This window comes from Saccopteryx leptura, chromosome 2 (assembly GCF_036850995.1).
Source record: "Saccopteryx leptura isolate mSacLep1 chromosome 2, mSacLep1_pri_phased_curated, whole genome shotgun sequence".
NCBI classification, from domain to species: domain Eukaryota; kingdom Metazoa; phylum Chordata; class Mammalia; order Chiroptera; family Emballonuridae; genus Saccopteryx; species Saccopteryx leptura.
Genome location: NC_089504.1, coordinates 4895278 through 4915388, shown reverse-complemented (window position 1 = coordinate 4915388; position 20111 = coordinate 4895278). Strand labels below are relative to the sequence as shown.

Sequence of the window (20111 nt, the reverse complement as noted above, 5' to 3'; positions counted from 1 at the left end):
GGAGTTCATAAAGGATAGTACCCATTTAGGGACAAAGACAAAGTAATCCTGTTTTTAAAACACTTCAACCCTTCAAAAAAATTTAACAACTGAGTGAGTTATTTGAAAGGCAGTGAGTCAGTTTAGAGGAACGTGCTCACATTTCTCCTCTAAGTGGGATGACCACATCCTCCTGCACGGACTCTATTTCTTCACAGTCCCGCCCTCCTCGTCGACTGAGGCTGTCACACAACTAGCACAGGGCTTATAAGGTGTCCCAAGCTTGAAGGGGACAGCGAGAGGCTGGTAGCCAGCCAGCTGACTTGGTGGTGGGAGGACCTTGGGATGCCCAGGACTCTCCCTGCCTGTGGGGGCAGCTGAGGGTCAGGGGAGTGCACAGGGTCTGTAGCCCAGCAGGCCTGGGTGCAAGTCTCCACCTTGCCACTGACTGGTCTGCCTGAGCCTCAGTCTCTGCACCTGTAGGGGGAGCAAGCGAGCCTGCTCTACAGAGTTCTTATATAGCACTGGGCTCTATTACTCTTAGACCTTAAAAATGCCAATGTTATAGATAGTCTTGATGGTCCTTCTTGCCTTTACTGACTCTAATTACAAAATGCTTCCACTAAGAGGTCAACTGCTGCTCATGCTTCAGGATTTTAGTCTGTCTGTCTCTTCCTGGGGGCAGTGTCTCTGACCAGCCTGGAAAAGGAAGGTCGCCTGTACACCCAGGTAACCACAGGCCATTTCTTTCCAGCACGAGCCCTGCTTAGAATGACAGAACGACATGTTTCTGTTTGCTGTCCTCTGCCTCTTGAGAGTGTGAGCTCCATCAGGCCAGGGGCTGGAGTCTTGCTCATCACCATGCTCCTAAATCCATCACACACCGGAGGGGCTCGATAAGAGAAACACAGCTGGATTACAGGACGCCACACCCAGCGAATCTCTGTGCGGGCTAAGAGACTGTGAAATAATGGTGCAAAAGCCATTTGCTCTCAGACACTCAAAGGTTCACATTCTATAGGCCCCCCTCCTTGCCTCTCACCCTGGTGAACATGAAAAATCAGAGAAATTTTTCTATCAGCCAAGACAGGGGTGCTTTAAAGATGCCACAAAGAACTGATTTGGGAATGTCAAAATAAAACTCTCACTCTAGCCTGACCAGTGGTGCCCAGTGGATAGAGCATTGACCTGGGACACTGAGGTCCCAGGTTCGAAACCCTAAGGTCACTACCTTGAGCACAGGCTCATCTGGCTCGAGCACAGGCTCACCAGCTTGAACACGGTGTTGCCACTTGAGCGTGGGATCATCGACACGATCCCATGGTCGTTGGCTGGAGCTCAAAGGTCATTGGCTTAAGCAAGAGGTCACTGGCTCAGCTGGAGGCCCCTGATCAAGACAGGTATGAGAAGCAACAATAAACAACTAAAGTGATGCAACTACGAGTTGATGCTTCTCATCTCTCTCCCTTCCTGTCTATTTCTCTCTTGCTAAGAAACAAAAAACAAAACAAAACAAAAAACAACAAAAAACTCTTCTATTTTGGACATTCTCACTTGTTTTGAACATCTCATTATAATCAACTTGGTAGAAGGAAACCTTAACAATGTCACCTGAAAAAAAACAATTTTCAGTAACAGCATTTCCAGAAGCCTGGACAGGAAGAGCAAGGGGCGTGAGCCGGAACTGCGGAACTGCGGACTCCAGTGATGGGTGTGATTCAGGTCGCGTCCCATTCTGCCCTGCTGACCTCAGAGGCCCCTGGGCAGATCGGGCGGGACGATCATGCGACCGAACCCCAGAGTCTGGACTGTGACGGGAGGTCCTATACAGCAGCCACCCTGGGCTGCACCCCTTCAGTCTCACTGGCCAAATAGATAATGTAGGACCCAATAATGTTTGAAAAGGAAGAGAAGCTGGGAGCTATCAGAAGTTCTGACGTCATCTAGCCAAGCCTCCCTCGAAATGAACTCCGTAAAACCCTGAGCAGACATAGCCCTACACGGTGTGGAGAGGTGGGGAGCCACCCCTTCCCCAGCTAGCGGTTCATGCTGGGGCAGTTTGCAATGTTAGCCATGCTCTCTGAAACTTCTCCCCTTTGGAGGCCCCCACTCTGCTCTCCAGAGCTTCTGGGGTGCGTCAATCCACGGGTCAGCTTTCAGAACCCTGGCAGCACAGCTGAGCGGGGAGGAAATGGTTTCTGCCCTGCGGGAAGGACCTCAGCTACAGTTCTGGACTGACGAGTGGTCTAGAGAAGAAGACACACTTCTGAAGCCATGAGGCCTGTTCAGGCACACGTCCCACGCTACAGCAGCTAGGGCGTGACAGGCAGTGCTCTAAGAGTGCTGCAGGTATGAACTAACTTAACCCCTCCTACAACATTATGCTACGTGGTAGCATTACTACCCCTAGTTTACAGGTGCACCTGAGTAGACTGCTCAAGGTCCTAGACTAGAAAGTGGTGAACTGGGGATTTAAACCTAGCCAGGCACCACGCCGCGGCCTCCGTCCACGACATCTCACAGCCTCACGCGGCAGAGGGTCTCCACTCCCCACGCGGCAGAGGGTCCCCACTCCCCGCGCGGCAGAGGGTCCCCACTCCCCACGCGGCAGAGGTCTCCACTCCCCACGCGGCAGAGGGTCTCCACTCCCCACGCGGCAGAGGGTCCCCACTCCCCGCGCGGCAGAGGTCTCCACTCCCCGCGCGGCAGAGGGTCTCCACTCCCCACGCGGCAGAGGGTCCCCACTCCCCACGCCCAGTCCTGGCCCACTGGCCTCACCCGATGTCTGCCTTGCTTCTCATCCACTGGACTTATTTTCTCAATGATTCCACACTTCTGAGGCCTTTGCTTCCCACCTTAACTGGGACCCATAACTTTCTTTATTTTCTTTTTTTTTACAGAGACAGAGAGAGTCAGAGAGAGGGACAGATAGGGACAGACAGACAGGAACGGAGAGAGATGAGAAGCATTAATCATTAGTTTTTCGTTGCGACACCTTAGTTGTTCACTGATTGCTTTCTCATACGTGCCTTGACCGTGGGCCTTCAGCAGACCGAGTAACCTTTGCTCAAGCCAGTGACCTTGGGTACTGGTGAGCTTTTGCTCAAACCAGATGAGCCCGCGCTCAAACTGGCGACCTCGGGGTCTCGAACCTGGGTCCTCCGCATCCCAGTCCGACGCTCTATCCACTGCACCACCGCCTGGTCAGGCGGGGACCCATAACTTTCTGTTTCGCCATTTCTGCCTTCCCTGGGAAGGAAATTCATACACCACATCCTGGACTTCAAATAAATACAGACAGTTTCCCTTTTTACTCATCTCAGTCCTGCTCTTTTACCAAGGACCCCAGAAGTTTTCAGAACCCGAAAAGGTAGCAGTTGACATGCTGGGTGTTTCGCTAAGCCAGTGCAAACCAGCTTCTGTTGCATTCTGTCTGGCTGGCAAGCACGCCCCGCCAGGGCTCTCCCAGGGGCCTGCTGAGGACCAGCCCCTGCCCGGGAAGGCTGCTCGCTCTGGCCGCCCTCCCACGGGCAGGACGAGCGCCCCAGGCCGTGTGCTATGAGAGCCACTGACACTAGGGAATGAAGGCGCTGCTGGGTGGAGCCACTCCCAGGGCCGGCCGTGGGACAGGCACTCTCACGTGCTGGCTGGGCCCACCTGGAGCTCCCGTACCTTCACTCCATCCAGCACCGCCTTGATGACCCCCTTCACCGTCGTCACCATCTCTTTGTCTTCTGAGTTCACACCTTCTAGCATCACCTGGTCAGACCAGCGGATGAGGTTGGCGAGACTTTGGTACACTCGGCTATAGCAGGACGAGAGGGCTGAGCTGGAAGGAAGAGAAGATTTTTAAAAAGCATACACTAAAAATCTAAAGCATGAGATCACTGTGAGATCTCCGTTTAGCACGGAGTCTGTTTTCCAGACTTCCCTGATAAACAAACTTGTCCTCCCTGAACCCACTCCCTAACAGCCAATGAAAACGGTGGAGCGTTACATTCTAGTCTGTTCCATGCACGTTTTCTCATTCCCCAAATATAACAGAAAAATTCCATCGGGATCGTTACTATGCTTTTCCTACTTTACCTCCTCCACAAAACCCTGATAACATCCCTCATGGAATGCCCACCTTCCCTCCTCCAAGATGCTAATCACTGGGCCGGGTCAAAGCGTCTTACACGTCCTGTTTGGAATTAGACTAAAGTCCAGGTCAGACGTCACAAGGAGCCCACAGGTCTGTGGGACTAGAACAGGCAGGATCCTTTAAAGACACAGCCTTTGGCCAGGAGCTCATGCAGCTCTGTGCTGTCCTGGAGCAACCATGCTGAGGAGCTCGGGGGTGGGGGGTGGGGGGTGGGGGGTGGAGGGTGGAGGGTGGAGGGAGACGGGGACGGAGGCTGGAGCCCTGTGAGCGTGGAAGTCAAAATAAAGAATCTCTGTATCTCCCATGTTTTTAAATAGCTATAGATAATTTCCCCTAGGAACTGTGGAAAGGATTATTTTTCCACTTTAAATATTACATATTATAATAAGAGTGAAAATATTAAAAAAATTTGTGGGATGTCCCCTCCTCTACTCAAAATATTAACAAGAAAAAAGAAAATATTAAAGTAGACATTTAGGAGCCAAAAACATAATTTTTTAGGAAAAAATATATAATACTGTTAGGTACGATTAAAACAGGTTCTAAAAACAAAGATATTTAAAACAAAACCCCGAAAAAAACATGTGCTAATGAGTCAGGTAAGCAGGGAAATGTTTTTCCAGGAGAGCTAAGCATCCACTCGGCCGGCAGCCCACTCTGAGCAGTACCAATGGGAGAAGCCACCAGCTAGGCCGCAGGCAACTCTTCCAGCCCGTGGAGATGTGGACGTGGGGGAGAACGTGCAGGACAGCAATCTGGTAGTGGACCAGCTCTCTCAGGAAGGGGGAACGCGGGGGCCAAACAGAAGGTGCAGCCCTTCCTGGGTCGGGCTCACCTGTGACATCACACTCCCCGCCCCCCGCCAGGTGAGGCCTCTTTAAACAGACTGCTCCCTCCCACCACTGGGCCCTGAGGACTCCACCACTCTAAACCACACAGCAAAGACAGGAAAAGGGGGAGGGGGCACTTTAATGGAATACCTCATTTCTATCTGCCTGGAATGGTGGCATCTCCCTGAAAGCACCTGGGGAACTGGCAACTGTGTCCACCCATCATATTATCAGCTGGGAAGCAGACCATCCCCATGTGAAGGGCTAAGACATCAAGGAATGCCACCCATGGACAGTCGCAGTCTGCCTGTGAGGTGGAGCGGAGCCCGGAGCCCTCCCACTGCCAGCCAGCACGGATCCTGCTCTAAGGCCTCGGGCAGTCCCCTGTGTAGGGGGACCCTACAACCATTGCTCACACCCCACAGCCAGATGCCTGTTCAAGGCCAGTCCCCCATCCCAGGAACCTAGGGGACGGAGGGAAGAGCCAGCCCACAGAAGAGGCTCTGAGCAGAGGGCAGGAAAAGTCCCTCCTACCTTACAAACTGCACTTGTGAGAAATGAGATGATGGAGGAATCTAAAAGAAGCATTTTCTTTCTTTTTTTTTTAAATGAGAGGAGGGAAGATAGCGAGATAGACTCCTGCATGCGGGTGACTGGGATCCACCTGGCAACCCTTGTCTGGGGCCGATGCTTGAATCAATCGAACTATTCTCAGGGCCTAGGGCCAACGTTTGAACCAATCAAGCTGCAGGAGAGGAAGGGGGAAGAGGAAGAGAAGGGCGAGAGAGAGAGAGGAAGAGAAGGGGGACAGAAAGGGGAAGAGAAGCAGATGGTTGCTTCTCCTGTGTGCCCTGACCAGGAATTAAACTCGGGACATCCACATGACAGGCCAACTCTCTATCCATTGAGCCACCAGCCAGGGGAGAATAAAAAGCATTCTCAATCATCTTAGGGAGATAAAATAAAAAACCCAACTGAGGCCCTGGCCAGTTGGCTCAGTGGTAGAGCGTGGGCCTGGCATGCAGGAGTCCCGGGTTCGATTCCTGGCCAGGGCACACAGGAGAAGCGCCCATCTGCTTCTCTACCCCTCCCCCTCTCCTTCCTCTCTGTCTCTCTCTTCCCCTCCCGCAGCCAAGGCTCCATTGGAGCAAAGATGGCCCGGGCACTGGGGATGGCTCTGTGGCCTCTGCCTCAGGCGCTAGAGTGGCTCTGGTCGCAACATAGCAACGCCCCGGATGGGCAGAGCATCGCCCCCTGGTGGGCAGAGCATCGCCTCCTGGTGGGTGTGCCGGGTGGATCCCGGTCAGGCGCATGCGGGAGTCTGTCTGACTGTCTCTCCCCATTTCCAGCTTCAGAAAAAAAAAAAAAAAAGAGCATCTCAGAAAAAGCCCCCACAGACCCGACCACAGCACTGGGTCAGGCCCAGTACAGAAAGAGAGCAGGCTGGACCCTGTACAGGCCGGGCACTGGCTCACTGTCAGCACAGTGCTGGTGCCAAGGCTTCCGAGAGCAGCACACACGCACTGGACAGGCACCAGAGGGACCTGCTTCTCCAGGGGCTCCTCCTGCATGACAGCAGCATGGCACGGAGAGTGAGGACAGCTGCAGGCAGAGCCAGACAAACTGCCATCCTCCCACCAGTGAGTTTCAGGGAGCTCCTGGCCAAAGACCACCATCGACAGGGGCCAGCAGCCCCTCCAGGGAGAAGCCCAGGGCAGGAAGCTTCTTGGAAATAAAGACATGGGCTTTCTCTCCCAGAAAAAGAAAACCAAGCACTTCACTGCCAAGTGCTGAATGCAGTTCGTAAAACTTTTGCCTCGTGGGGCTCCACAAGCACTGAGTCACTTGAGGAACTGAAACAGACACGTGTCTTCTGAGCAGGCCCAGGGAAGAGCCGCACAGCCGGCAGGCCTACCACAGCCCCCCGGGAGGAAGCCCCCACGGCCCTCCACTGAAGATTGCAGTGGAGACGCTTCTCCTTCTGCTCCTAACAGTAAATGCTGCGGGTCAAGCTGCCTGCTAACCTGTAAGAGGAAAAAGCAGTCTAGCAGTAAAGCACTACCCCAGAAGCTTCCTGGGACTGGGCTGACTGCACCCCCCGCACCTGCTTCCGGTGAATCCAGGGCTGTTGGGGAGATCCCAGCTGGACACAGTTAGAAGTGTCACCAATCCGTGCTCCAGTGGGGCTCTTTTCTACTTCTTTTGTCCTAATTGCCTACGCAGCTGAGGTCTCTAATAGATTTCGTATTGTATGCACTATGGCTGACCTAGGCACCGGGTCTACATCCATCCATGTGATTACTGCCTATGAGCTAATGCAAAGAAACGACCAGACCTACGCCATGACTGCGTCCCGAGTGCTGTGCGGTCTCCTGAGTAACAGTGGCCTCAGCCTTGGGAGAGCATCACATGGCATCATGGGGCAGGGAGGGGGCTCCTTTCCCTCCTGACCCTCTTCAAAGTTTCCTGGAAACCTTGAGTTTGAAGTGCCCCCAAACCAAGATGCCTATAGGTCTCCCCCGCTCGGACACTGCCAAGGACTTGAGAGCCACTCACCTGTGCTGAATTCGAGGGTCGCTCTGCACCAGCGGTAAGATGGCCTCCAGCACCTTGCTGGCGGACCCTGGGAGCATCTCCAAGACCTTCTTGTCAATGGCCATTTTGTCCACGATGGTCTTAAAGTAGCGCAAGGCACTGACCACCTCCTTCTCCTTCTCCTCCAGCCAGCTCAGGTTCTGCAAGGAAATGGTAAGCATAAGGAGGTAGGAGAGAGATTAAAGGGAGCTATTTTGCAAAAATAAAATAAAATTTTCTGTAAACTATCTCGAGACTGATGCTAATGGAAAAGGCTTCTTGCTGAAAAGCCAAGTTAAATTAGTTTTCTAAGGATAGCAGTCGGGATACAGAGGCCAGACTTGAAGGAAGAAGGCGGCTTGACCGAGGAAGACTGGTTAGCTATTCCGGAACCCCTCCGGAGCAGAGCGATGTGGCCTGAGGCCGCCTGCTCCACCACCCTGAGACAGCGCCCAGTCTCCCTCAGTGCGCTGAGGGCTAGCTTGCTGGTGGCTGCAGGACGCCGAGAGAACCGACAGCCGAGTCTCGGGACGTATCTGTCCAGTAAACCAAATGGAGAGACTGGGCCTTTCAGAGATCCCAGAGACTGACCGTGTAGGGCCGGTTTCAGAAGCACTGTGTTCACAACACATTCTCCCAGGACTCCTCACTAGATTCCTACGTTCAACCCAAAGATGCAACCCCTTTCAAAGGAGTGACGTGGCTCTCCAAAGACCTGGAAACCGCAGGGCTGGGGCCGGGCGCTCAGGTGAAGAGGCGAGGAGACCAGAGTGGGTGGCGCAGGTCCCATCACGGCTCCAGCAGTGAGCCCACGGCAGTCCTAGTCCCGCTGCCTGCCCGAGGAGAGCCCACGAGAGAGGAGAAAAACAGGAGCTGCTCCTCCCAGGACCCAGCTTCCGCGCCCCGTCCTTTCCCCTGGGCTGCCGAGGCCCAGAGTCCTGTCGCTGGGTGCCCACGCCCCTTTGGTTCCTTTCTCTAGACTGGCCCTGAGATCAACCACCCAGGGGGCAGTGGGCTGGTGCAGAGGACAACGCAAGGGTAACCCAGGAGATGGATAAACCCCACGCGGTCATCTCAAGCAGAATCGATGACACATCCAGTGCACGTGAAGAGAGGTGTGCGTGAGGAATATGCCGCCTGTGGCTCTCTAGGACTCAGGGGTATAGAAACAAAAGCCACTGTGGGCAAGAGGAGACTTTCTAGAAGAAGCTGATTTCAACAATAGTCTATAATCATAAGTCAATACTACATAATAAAAAGTGATTATGATTTTGAACACTAGAGCTCTTCTAAAATGATGGAAAATGTCATTTTAAATAAAAAACTTCAAGAGTAGAGGCATTTCTTTCATGAGAATATCAAAAGAAAAATACATAAATGGGATCAAGAAGTAAATAATGCCTGGAGTCGGATGACTTTCAAAGGCTCGATTTAATTTCTTTCAATGGGTCCTTCCCTAAAGGCGAGGAAGACCTCTCTCCCGGGAGAGGGAGCGCCCACCCAGCCCCATCCCTCACTGTGCCAGGCTGTCCTCCCTCCACTTCCCTTCTCGGGACCCACACTGTGTGACCACACTGTGTGCTCGCCGCCTGTTTCCCAGGGTCAGGCTCTAGCTTCTCCACCTCCCGACAGGAGCTCTCTGCCTCACCACCGCCCCCCCCCCCCCCCCCGGGCGGACAAAGCCCAGCGGGAGGGAGTCAAGGTGCTTGGGAACATCAAGTGTGACTAGGATCACGGTGGCTAGCCTGGCTCGAGGACTGTGACCACAACACCGCCGTCGCACTGTGGCAGGATGTGTGAGGGGCCAGCAGTGATGAAATGTGGGGAGAAGCAGGAGACATTTTAAGAAAATGAATCATCTGGTTTGCTGGGGAGAAAGGGACTCACCTGGAGGCGGGAGCCATCCAGAAGGGCAAGGCGCTTCAGAAGGAAAGAGTTTCCCGTCCCTTGTAAAGAGACCACATGAGCCGCCACCATAGAGCCGGGCCACCCTGGGCTCCGAATTAAGGAGCGGCCACTGAGCAGAGCCAGGTTTCATCCATGAGCTCTGCAGCCAGTTCTACTCCCGGAACGAAAGGCTTCTGCACACTGCTTTCCCCTCGCCCCACACTGAAGAACTGTGAACTGTGGCTTCTTGCAAATGCAGCCAGCAGGCAGCCCGAGTTCACAGCGGGACTCAGGCTGGCTCTCCGGAGGGCAGGCCCCCGAGGCCTGGCTTTGCGGGGCTGCCGCACAGGGACTCTGAGAGGCGGCGGAGTCCTCCCGCGCAGCAGCTGCTGCAGGAGCAGGAGCCACCATCGCCCAACAACCTGGGAACTACGTGTGGGTGGCCGAACTGGGCGGGGCCTGGATCCAAAGCCACCACTGGGCCTGGGGACACGCGGGCTTCCTGCTCTCTGTGCGCACAGAGGGAAGAGTAAGTCCTGCCAGGGGATTGGAGGAGGTTGATGTGGAGCCCGAATGAGAATGCAGATGGAAGCATTTCATAACTTTTAAGGCAGTGGTTCTCAACCTGTGGGGTCGCGACCCCTGTGTTTTGGTCGTTCGACCCCTGCTGGGGTTGCGACCCACAGGTTGAGAACTGCTGATTTAAGGGAAAAACAGATCTTTTAAAAAAATTTATTTGAGAGAGAGAGAGAGAGAAGGTAGGAGGAGCAGGAAGCATCAACTCCCATATGTGCCTTGACTGGGCAAGCCCAGGATTTTGAACCAGTGACCTCTGCATTCCCAGGTCAATGCTTTATCCACTGTGCCACCACAGGTCAAGCCGAAAAACAGACTTTGATGAAAAAATTTGGACCAGAGCCCAAAGTCTCTATATATTAAGACTAATCAAACTTCTGCACATGGTTATGGTGAGGAGTAAATAAGACCTCATGTGAAATCCCCCAGGGCAGGGCCTGGGCACTGAGAGACCGCTGTGCAGCTTTGGGTCCATGTACCTACCTACCTGTGTATCTGTCCCCTTCAGTCTGATCCTACCTGTGTATCTGTCCCCTTCAGTCTGATAGCTATGCTCCTGTGCTGCAATTCCCCATGTATTTAAACAGAGAAAGCTGTGCATATAAACTGGGGTAAAACGACAAAGTATATGAGAATATTCTCTAGGTATTAAGGGACTAATAAGTAACACATAATTAATGATGATAGCACATGACAGACTTATTGTTAGAGTTCTCCGACGGTCCTCCCAGCCCAGGCATGCTGGCACTTCCCGGACACGCCCAGCGCTGTCTGGGCCTGTACCACATGCACGTCTGTGCTCTCGCTTTCAGGCAGGTAACTGGGGGCAGAGCACAGTGACCCAGCGCTTCTTAAAGGGCGATAAGCACCAGTGAGGCAGCATTTTCCCTTCCGTAAAGACCACGCCTGCAGCTCCTTGCTGCAGAACAGGGCTTCTCAGCTGTGCACTACTGGTGTTTTGGGGTGAGGGAGTCTTTGTGTGGGAGCAGAGGGGCAGTGCTCTGTGCCGTAGGGTGCTGACCAGCTTCCCTGGGCTTCACCCCCCAGATCCAGTAGCTCCTGCCTCACCTTCCTGTGTGACAACCAAACATGTCCCCTAAACATGCTCAGTGTCCCCTGGAGTTTACAGGAACCCCACCAAGTAAAGGACATGGTAGCATGCGCTCTTCCCTGTGACCTCTCTTGGGATAATGAAGAAGGGGGAACTTCACGACCCAAGGGACTGGGACAGTGTCTTCTCAGAGCGCACGAAGAGAACACGGCAGTCAGTGAATCGCTTCCCTCCGTGCGGCCTCAGCCCCTTCAGATGACAAATGACACGCTCCCTGGACTTCAGGGAGAAACTCAGCTCCAAGAGGCTGCTGAACAGACCGTCATAAAAAAGAATTGTGGTGCAGACCAAATCTTCTCCTTTCTTACTCTTCTTCAGTCTGGAGTCCGGATCAATCTGGCAAACCCTGAACATTCCACACTTACTCTCAGCCTCCTGTTGTTAACAGATGAGGTAGGAAAAAGAATTCTTCAACAGAAGACTTTCTGATTTAAAACCTTTATTTCCTCCATTTTTAGGGTTTTAAGATATTTTGCAGTCCTGGTTGGCTGGCTCAGCAGTAGTGTTGGCCTGGCGTGTGGAAGTCCCCAGTTCAATTCCTGGTCAGGGCACACAAAAGAAGTGGCCATCTGCTTCTCTAGCCCTCTCTCCCTTCTCTTTCTCTCTCCTCCCCCTCCTGCAGCCATGGTTCAAATGGTTAAAGCAAATTGGTCCTGAGCACTGAGGATGGCTCCACGGGTTCTCCTCAGGCACTAAAAATAGCTTGGTTGCCAAGTAACAGAGCAGCAGCCCCAGATGGGCAGAGCATCACCTGCTAGGGGGCTTGCCTGGTGGATCCTGGTCAGGGCACATGCCGGAGCCTGTCTGTCTGCCTCCCTGCCTCTCACCTTATAATATATATATATATATATTTTGCTGGTGAACATAAAAAACAAAAATAGGTGCACTGCAAAATTCAGGAATTATGTGTTTACACAGCAGGGCAGTGCTTGCCAGCGGCATTAACTAATGACAGTTGTGATACCAGCTCACCTACAAACTAGGCTTTGGGTACTCACTAGATGATTAAAGATCTATTAGTCTACAAAGCTTGCTTTTATTTCACATTGCTAAGTTCAATTCTGTTTTCATGTTTAGTTACTTACATGTAGGGTTAACATTTAGATTTGGGAGATATTAAAAAATAAACTCTGGCTTTCACTGCAAGAGTTTCGACTTGGATGCCAGATGGCCTTGTTCAAATCTCAGCTTCACCACCCTTTATGGCCAAATGTTTACTCTGTCCACAGCCTCAGTTTCCTTTCCTGCAAAATAAGCCTCCGCTCCCAGTGCTCTTATGAGGGTTAAGTAAGGAACGAGTGGAGAGCACTTACACCGCTAAGGAAGGGTTTGCTCCATGTCGGCAGTAGTGTCCCTGTCCCTGAGAGTACCTGCGTCTGTGGCTGCCTCACCAGTCTGACAGAGCACCTTGCACGTCAGACGCCCTCGCCTTTCTCAGTCCCTTACATCATCCTAGCAGCTCAAGGAAAGAACAGCTGATCTTGACAGAGGAGATTCGCTCCCTTCCCCCAGAACCCGCTGGACCCAAGCAGCACACCCAAACCAACCCCAGAAAGGATCCCCAAGCTTTCGCCATGGAGTGCTGCGCTCTCTCCAAAGACCACGGGGATAAGCTTGGATAAGCTTACTTTTACCCAAGACCCCCTTGGACTGTTTGCTGATCAGGCCCACAGTTGCCACCCAAATGAACACCATGATACTGTAATAGATTTTTTTCCATCCCCAAAACCATGGGCCAGGATTCTGCAGTAGAAGGCAAGGCAAACCCAATGTTCTTAGTATCACACTGACCTTCTGCCTTTGAGACCTGGAAGCCACAGCACTGGTGGACATAAATTCTACTGCCTGCTGCTCCAGATCCAAGGGGATAGGGTAGCCCTCTGGTAGAAATCTGTCTGTTGCCTCCTGGAAGAGAGGAAACCTGGATTCCTACAGAGCTTGAAATGGCCGCTTTAGGCTGAAGAAAGGGGTTGATGAAAATCAACAGCTATTTCAACATACCTGGCTCGCCTGGCCCTGCTCAGGTTACTAGCGCTTGAGGGTACACCTCTGGCTGGACTTCCAGGGTTCTGCATGTCTCAGAGCATAAAAGTCCTGGACATCACAAACCTCCCCGTGTGTGTGTGTGTGTGCGCGCGCGCGTGCGCACGCGCCTGGGTGATGGTGGGCTCTCTGAGGCAGGGAGGTCACGGGTGTGAACAGAAGTGTGGAGCTGTTCTGAGTATCCCGAGGATAGCACCTCTGGGAAAGGAGAACTGTTCTAGCCAACTGAGCTTGACTCTAATTAACACGAGAAACACCAGCCTACAGGTTCACATTTCACAAAAACACTAGAGGCCCCGCCTGCAGCCTGGACACTATGGAATAGGTGTCTGCAATGAGAGCTCCGTCCCCAGGGAATGAACTTCAAAAAAGCACAGATTCTGACTGCTCAAAGCAGAAGTGTGGAGAGAACCAGCTTACTTTGTTCACAGGCTTCTCAAGAATCTTCACAGACACGTCAGCTGGCTTTCCCTTCTTGGATGGCGTCCTCTTGATTTTGGGTGAGTGGAATTTGTCCATTAGCTTCATGGTGAAGGAGGAGAGATGAGAACGCTGGGAGTCTGTAAACAGAGAGGGGTCCAACGGTTAGAGGCAGAGTGGGAACTTCCCCAAGCTGTTCAGATGCAAAGAAAAGGCAACAGGGAGTCCTTAAAACATTTCTGATCATATTTTTGCGAAGCCCGTCTCTAGGACAGGTAGTTCAGAATCATGGAAGTCCAAGTCAGTCCGAACAAGTATGGACAACTCACTGGCAAATACTCCCAAGGGTCCTTCCTCGTGGAGTCTGTGTGGGATCTAACCAAAGTCCCGGGGAGCTAACTGGCCCGGAAGAAGGAATACCAGCAGAGTCACACAGCGCAGGATGCATGAACTGTACCACCACTACAAATCAACGTCTTTCTCATTCTTTGGCTTAGGGACTGCAGCAAGTGACACGGGCAAGGCCTTCGAGTTGGCAGTAGAGGTGGAAATAGAACTAAGGTACTCAGAACTCTCTGGGACACAGTGCCAGACTGGATGTTTTATCCTGAAATCAGGAACAAGACGGGGGGTCCGTTCTCACCATTCCTATTGGATGTCGTACTCTAGTATTTCAATAAAAGCCATCCAGACTGGAAAGGAGAGATATAAAACTATCTCTCTTTGTAGATGATGTGATCTTGTGTATGGAAAAGCCCAAGCAATCCAACTAAAAAACTATTAGTACTAATAAACAAAATTAGTAAGGTCACAGGATATAAGATCATATATAAAAATCAAATGCATTTCTATACAGTAGCACTGAACATATCAAAATAAAATTTTAAAAAGCTTCCATTTACAGTATCATAAAAAAGGATAAAATACTTAGGCATAAATTTAACATAAGAACTATAAGATGATTTATACATTGAAAACTATAAAACATTACTGAAGAAATCAGAGAAAGTCTAAATAAATAAAAGGAAAGACAGCCCATATTCATGAACCAAAAGACTTAATTTTGTTAAAATGGCAGTACATCCCCAATTTATCTATAGATTCAATATAATTCGTGTTAGAAACCCAGCTGCCCCTCCTGCTTGTTTTGCAGAAATTGACAATCTAATCCTCGGATTAGTGTGGAAATACAAGGGTCTCAGAATAGTCAAACAATCTGAAAAAAGAAGAGTCTAGTTAGAGGATTCACACTTCCTCATTTCAAAACTGACTACTACAAAGTTACAGTAACCAGAACAGCGCTGTACTGAGGAGAGGAGAAGCATACAGAACAAAGGAAAGAACTGACAGTCTCCAGAAATAATCCCACATATCTATGACCAATTGACTTTTGACATGGATGTCAATGCCATGCCATGAGGGAATTAATATTCCTTTCAACAAATGGTGCTGGGACAACTGAATATTCACAAGCAAAAGAATGAATTTGAGCCCTTACCTCACACCATACACAAAATTTAACTCAAAATGGATCAACGACCTAAGTGTAAGAGTTAAAACTATAAACAGAAGAAAACACAGGGATAAAATTTTTGTGGCTGTGGACTTGGCAATGATTTTTTAGATATAATACCAAAAGCATAAGCAACAGATTAAAAAATAAACTGGACTTTATCAAAATTAAAAACTTTTAAACTAGAGTTACTGCAGTAATCATTTTGCAAGATATACAAATATCAAATCATTGTGTGATCTATACCTGAAACCAGTATGTTATTATATGTCAATTAATATACTTCAATAAGAAAAAAAAATGTTTGTGTTGCACATGACACCACTAAAGAACGTAAAAAGACGAGGTACAGAATACAGGAAAATATTTGCAAATCATAGACCTGGTAAGTACTTGTATACAGGAAATATAAAAAAATCTCACAATTCAACAAGAAAAGACAAATTACCTAACTAAAAATGGGTAAAGGATTTGAAGAGACATTTCTCCCAAGAAGATCTAAAAATGGGCAAGAAGTCCATGAAAATATCGTCAACATCATTAGTCGCCAGGGAAACATAAATCAAAACCATCATAAATCACGGCTGCAAACCCATGAGGTAGAATCGAAACAGTAACACCAAGTGTTGGTGCGGACATGGAGAGACTGGGACCCTCACATGCTGCTGCCCCTCACAAGAGCAGTCACCCTGTAACCCAGCAATCCTGCTCTTAGGCCCACGCCCAATAGAAACGAACACAGACAGCCACATGACTTGTACATGAAATGTCCACAGCAGCATTATTCATAAAAAACAAAAGGTGGTAACCGCTCAAATGTCTAAACATTCATGAACAAATAAATAAGATGTGGGATATCCACACAATGGACATTATCAGGCGATGGAAAGAAATGACGTGCTGATCCCCTTGGCAACATGAATAAATCTTAGTAATACCATGCTAAGAGAAAGACGCCAGTCACAAAAGACCTCGTATTTTGTAATTCCATGTATTTGAGATGTCCAGAATAGGGAAAGCTATAAAGACAGGAAGTAGACCAGTGGTTGCCTCAAACTGAGGGGAGTGGAGAGGGCTGGAGGGGAACAGCTAGAAAGTAAGAGGTTTCTCCTGGTAGGAGACAAAATGTTCTAGAATTAGAATCTGGGAATGGTTGCACAACCCAGTGAATTGCTTTGAAAAATGTTGAATTCTGCACTTTAAATGAGTCAACTGTATATGTGAATTATAGCTCAATGAAGTTGTTTAAAATAAACAAACATCCACTGAACAGCCAGCCTTCCTGCATCTCGCCATTTATTCAGAGGCAGATTTAACGGCGGGAGCACCAGGCACGCACCCTGGGTCCTGACTTCTGAAGGGCCCTGCAAAACCCCAACTTTACACTTTTTTTCTAATGACACCAAGTTTGCTTTCATATGTGTAATTTTAACATTAATAGTACGTAATATTTTTTATTTATTTAAAATATGGTTATGTATTTTTATTTCCTTGCCTCTCTCTTTTTTTTAAGGGGCTCAATATTTTCTTCTGCGCCTGGGGCCTCAACCAACTTTAATCCACCTCTGTTTATTATAGTGCTTTCCAGAGCCTGAAACTATCTTATCAAGTGATACATGGTTGTGTCCTCACAAGAATGCACACTCGCTGAGGCCTGTGCTTACACTGCTCACACCTACATCCCCAGTGCTAACATGATACATGGCTCAAGACGTTCAGTAAATTCTACTCAACAAATCAGCCAATCAAAAAACACTACATGAGCCTGACCAGGTGGTGGCGCAGTGGATAGAGCATTGGACTGGGACGTGGAGGACCCAGGTTCAAAACCCCAAGGTCGCAGGCTTGATGCCTAAGGTCGCTGGCTTGAGCAAGGGGTCACTGGCTCTGCTGTAGCCCCGGTCAAAGCACATGTGAGAAAGCAATCAATGAACAACTAAGGTGCCACAACGAAGAATTGATGCTTCTCATCTCTCTTTTCCTATCTCTGTCCCTATCTATCCCTCTCTCTGTCACAAAACAAAAACAAAACACTACACGATTATAAAGTATATGACCATACCACTATGCAGTACACCTAAAATTAATACAAAATAATAATGTAAACAGTAATTGAAAAATAAAATAAAGCACAGTCCCCATAAAAAGAAATGCTTCCTTTGCTAACATTGGAAATTCACAATAATATTTACAATTGGTTGTGAAGTAGGGAACAGAACACAATGCTGTGCAATAAAAACATAAATATTTGTAGTTTTAAAAGTGAAAAGCACTGCTTTCAATTTTTCTAGCAATTTAGTATTAAAAAACTCTTCCAAATAAACAACATATAAGCCTGTCACTATCCCCTACTGCTGCACTGGCTTAATGGGGCCAAAGTTCAACTCCTTGTCAAAGACCTCCCAGGTGCAGACAGGGTCAGAGGGACCATCTGCAAGTTATCTAGGAGCCACTGCCTCTGAATCAGAAAGAAAAGCCAGGGTCTGACCTTCGTTTACACGTGGAGTCAGACCAGGTAGGGATTTACAGCTGTCTGTCCCCCGGCCAGGGTGAGCAGCAGGAAGCCCTTCTTAGGCCCCGAATTGGACACAAATCCACAAGAAGCTGGGGCACCCTCTCCTCACCGGAAGCAGCGCAACACCAGGCCTTATTTGCTGCAGTCGTTCTGGGACTCCAAGTAGGTAAACTGACAGTGTGAATTCTCCGGCACCCCTTGGACCTGCCTCTACTTCTTTCCCACCCAAGCTGGATGGGGCCTCTATACAGTGTGTACTGCCTTATGTTTGGAAACGTGGTATGAGGGTGAGCTTTGTAGTCATACTGTTTGGGTCAAAATACTTCCAAGTCATCTCTTTAAGTTCTTAAGTTCCCTTGTCTGGCAAACGACACTGACAGCACTGCTCTTGGGTGGCCGGTGTGACATAGGTTACACAGGAGGCTGCCTGGGAGTGCAGTGAGGCTCGCGCCCCGGGAGCTAATCCAGCTGACCCCGGGGTCTGCAGGGACAGGGGGCTGGTCACATTCTGAAGTCTGTTTGCCACCTGCTCTCCAGACCTGCAACAGGCTGGCCTGCTGCCCTAGACACGTAGCCCACGGGCCCCAGTAACTGGGCCTCACAAGTGCTCCGTCCACCTTCAGCACTGACCGACAGCTCCGCCCGCCTGAGCTGTTCACCTGTCTCCCTCCCCGGTGCCTCCCCGGCGCTGCCCTGACGGCTGCCCATCGCACTCCGGACACTGGCGTCGGCCCCCACAGCACAGCCCTCCACAGGCGGGTTCCCAGCCCGACGGGATGGCAGAGCAGTGTGCTCGTGTGTGACCTCTACCCTGGCACCCTAGGGAGACGACTAGCAGGGTGGAGGGAAGGAGCAGACAGAAATGGGGAAGTCTAGGCAGGATGCACGCTTTCTTTAGCTCACTTTGGTGGTCAAAGACCTCCAGAGACATGGGCTGGGTGAGCCGACTTCCGCCCCCGCCAGTCTGCAGCCCTGGCAGCTCCATGGGCGGAGGGGCTGGCCAGATGCAGATCTCTGCTGTCACAAACAAGGGTGAACTAGGGTAGGCAGGCAGGGTGTGCATGGCCCCCAACCTCTCAGGGTCCTGCATATATGGGGATGGTCCTGACCATGGCCCAGGGCCAGCTGAGGGCACCTCCACCTGAGAGCACCTGAACCCAGAAGTATACCACAGCTACAGCCCAGAATCCTGTCTCGGGGCACAGCTGGGACTCAACATCAGCATTTAAAGAAAGTGCTGGATCTACCAATAAATCTCTCCTCAGAGTATGTAACAGCCTCCAAAGAGCCAGCTCCAGTAGGAGACGCGCTCTACCACGCGGGGAGAGCAAGGTCCTTGTAATGACAACCAACCGCCTCAGCCCTGGAAACTGAGGACAATGGTCATGAGGACAGATTTTGATTTGGAGGCTGCTTGTCACCTTTTCCTTGAAACAGTGGGTGACGTGCAAGGTCAATCAGACCATGCAGTTGAGTGCCGATAAGGCACTACAATGACCAACAGGTGGAAGGAAGCAACAAGAGGGAGCTCTCAGGGTAATCTTGCTAACCACGCCCCACCCACCCAGCCACACCCACACGCCCTCTCGTGTGCATCGGTCACGGGGGCAGAGGGCGATGCCCAGGAGATGCTCCCACGCTGCTGCAGTGGGTCAGGTGAGCCTCAGCAACCACGCTCGTGCTATTCCCTGACTGTTCCCTTGGGAAGTTATTCCGCAGATTTTGTGTACAAGTGTCTTTAGACTTTCTAGTTAAAACAAATTTTGGGAAGAGTTCACACATATATATCCAAATACTCAACTTATGACTGGGTTACATCCCAATAAACCTAGCTTGCCCATGATTCAGGCCTTGTGCTGATCATCCCTCACTTTTTGTGACACTTGATATCTCTAAGTGGAGTTTAATTGATGTTTGTGAACTGCTCGTACATGGGAGCACACTGTAAGTGTCCTCACGCTCTGGTGTTTTCCTCGTCCGGTGGGTCTGGCATTTAGCCCTGCTGAAGTAGATAAGTGTGTTCACTCTGGGTGCCGTGGCATGCCATGTGTTCCACGGCACCAGCTTTATTTGTCTTCTCTCCTGCCAGTGGGCATTTGTTTCCAATTTTTCTAAACAAGGCTACCATGAACATTCTCACACATACCTCTCGGAACATGTAGGAGTTTTCTCTGACTAGACTGCTGGATGATGAGTAGATACTATATTCCACTTTATGGATATCGCCAAATGAGTCTCCAAAGTGGCCGTGCCACTCTGCAGTCCCACTAGCAAGATCCCAGTGGCTCCACACCGCTCCACCACGTGGGACTGCCAGACCTGCACACTTCCATATGGCCACGCCCACCCAAAGGAAAGGAAAGCCTCCTTCACATGGAAATGCCTGGAGCCAGTGTCTTATTGTGGTCTATCAGATCTGTGAGAGCAACTTCAAAGGCCACTGATAGAACTTAAAAAAACAAAGCCTCAGACCAGTGTTTAGTGTGGCATTCACACCACCAAAGGTCGGGAACTCCCAA

General features: G+C 50.3%; 2 protein-coding genes across 14 annotated transcripts in view; one reads left to right on the top strand and one right to left on the bottom strand.

Annotated features, from left to right (window-relative positions):
• Positions 1–20111, top strand: part of PRRT1B (proline rich transmembrane protein 1B) — a 596855-nt gene that overhangs the window by 91921 nt on the left and 484823 nt on the right. The gene's annotated exons all lie outside the window — the stretch shown is intronic.
• Positions 1–20111, bottom strand: part of RAPGEF1 (Rap guanine nucleotide exchange factor 1) — a 152553-nt gene that overhangs the window by 67430 nt on the left and 65012 nt on the right. For 8 of the 13 annotated variants that reach the window (XM_066366841.1, XM_066366843.1, XM_066366852.1 and 5 more), the window contains exons 2-5: positions 13565–13704; positions 12893–13006; positions 7510–7688; positions 3652–3808 (exon numbers count right to left, since the gene is read on the bottom strand). In XM_066366841.1, coding sequence (XP_066222938.1) covers positions 3652–3808; positions 7510–7688; positions 12893–13006; positions 13565–13704 — 590 coding nt within the window. Of the gene's footprint in view, positions 1–3651; positions 3809–7509; positions 7689–12892; positions 13059–13564; positions 13705–20111 lie in introns of those variants that run through there. The other 5 variants (XM_066366845.1, XM_066366853.1, XM_066366844.1 and 2 more) reach the window with 2 other exon arrangements.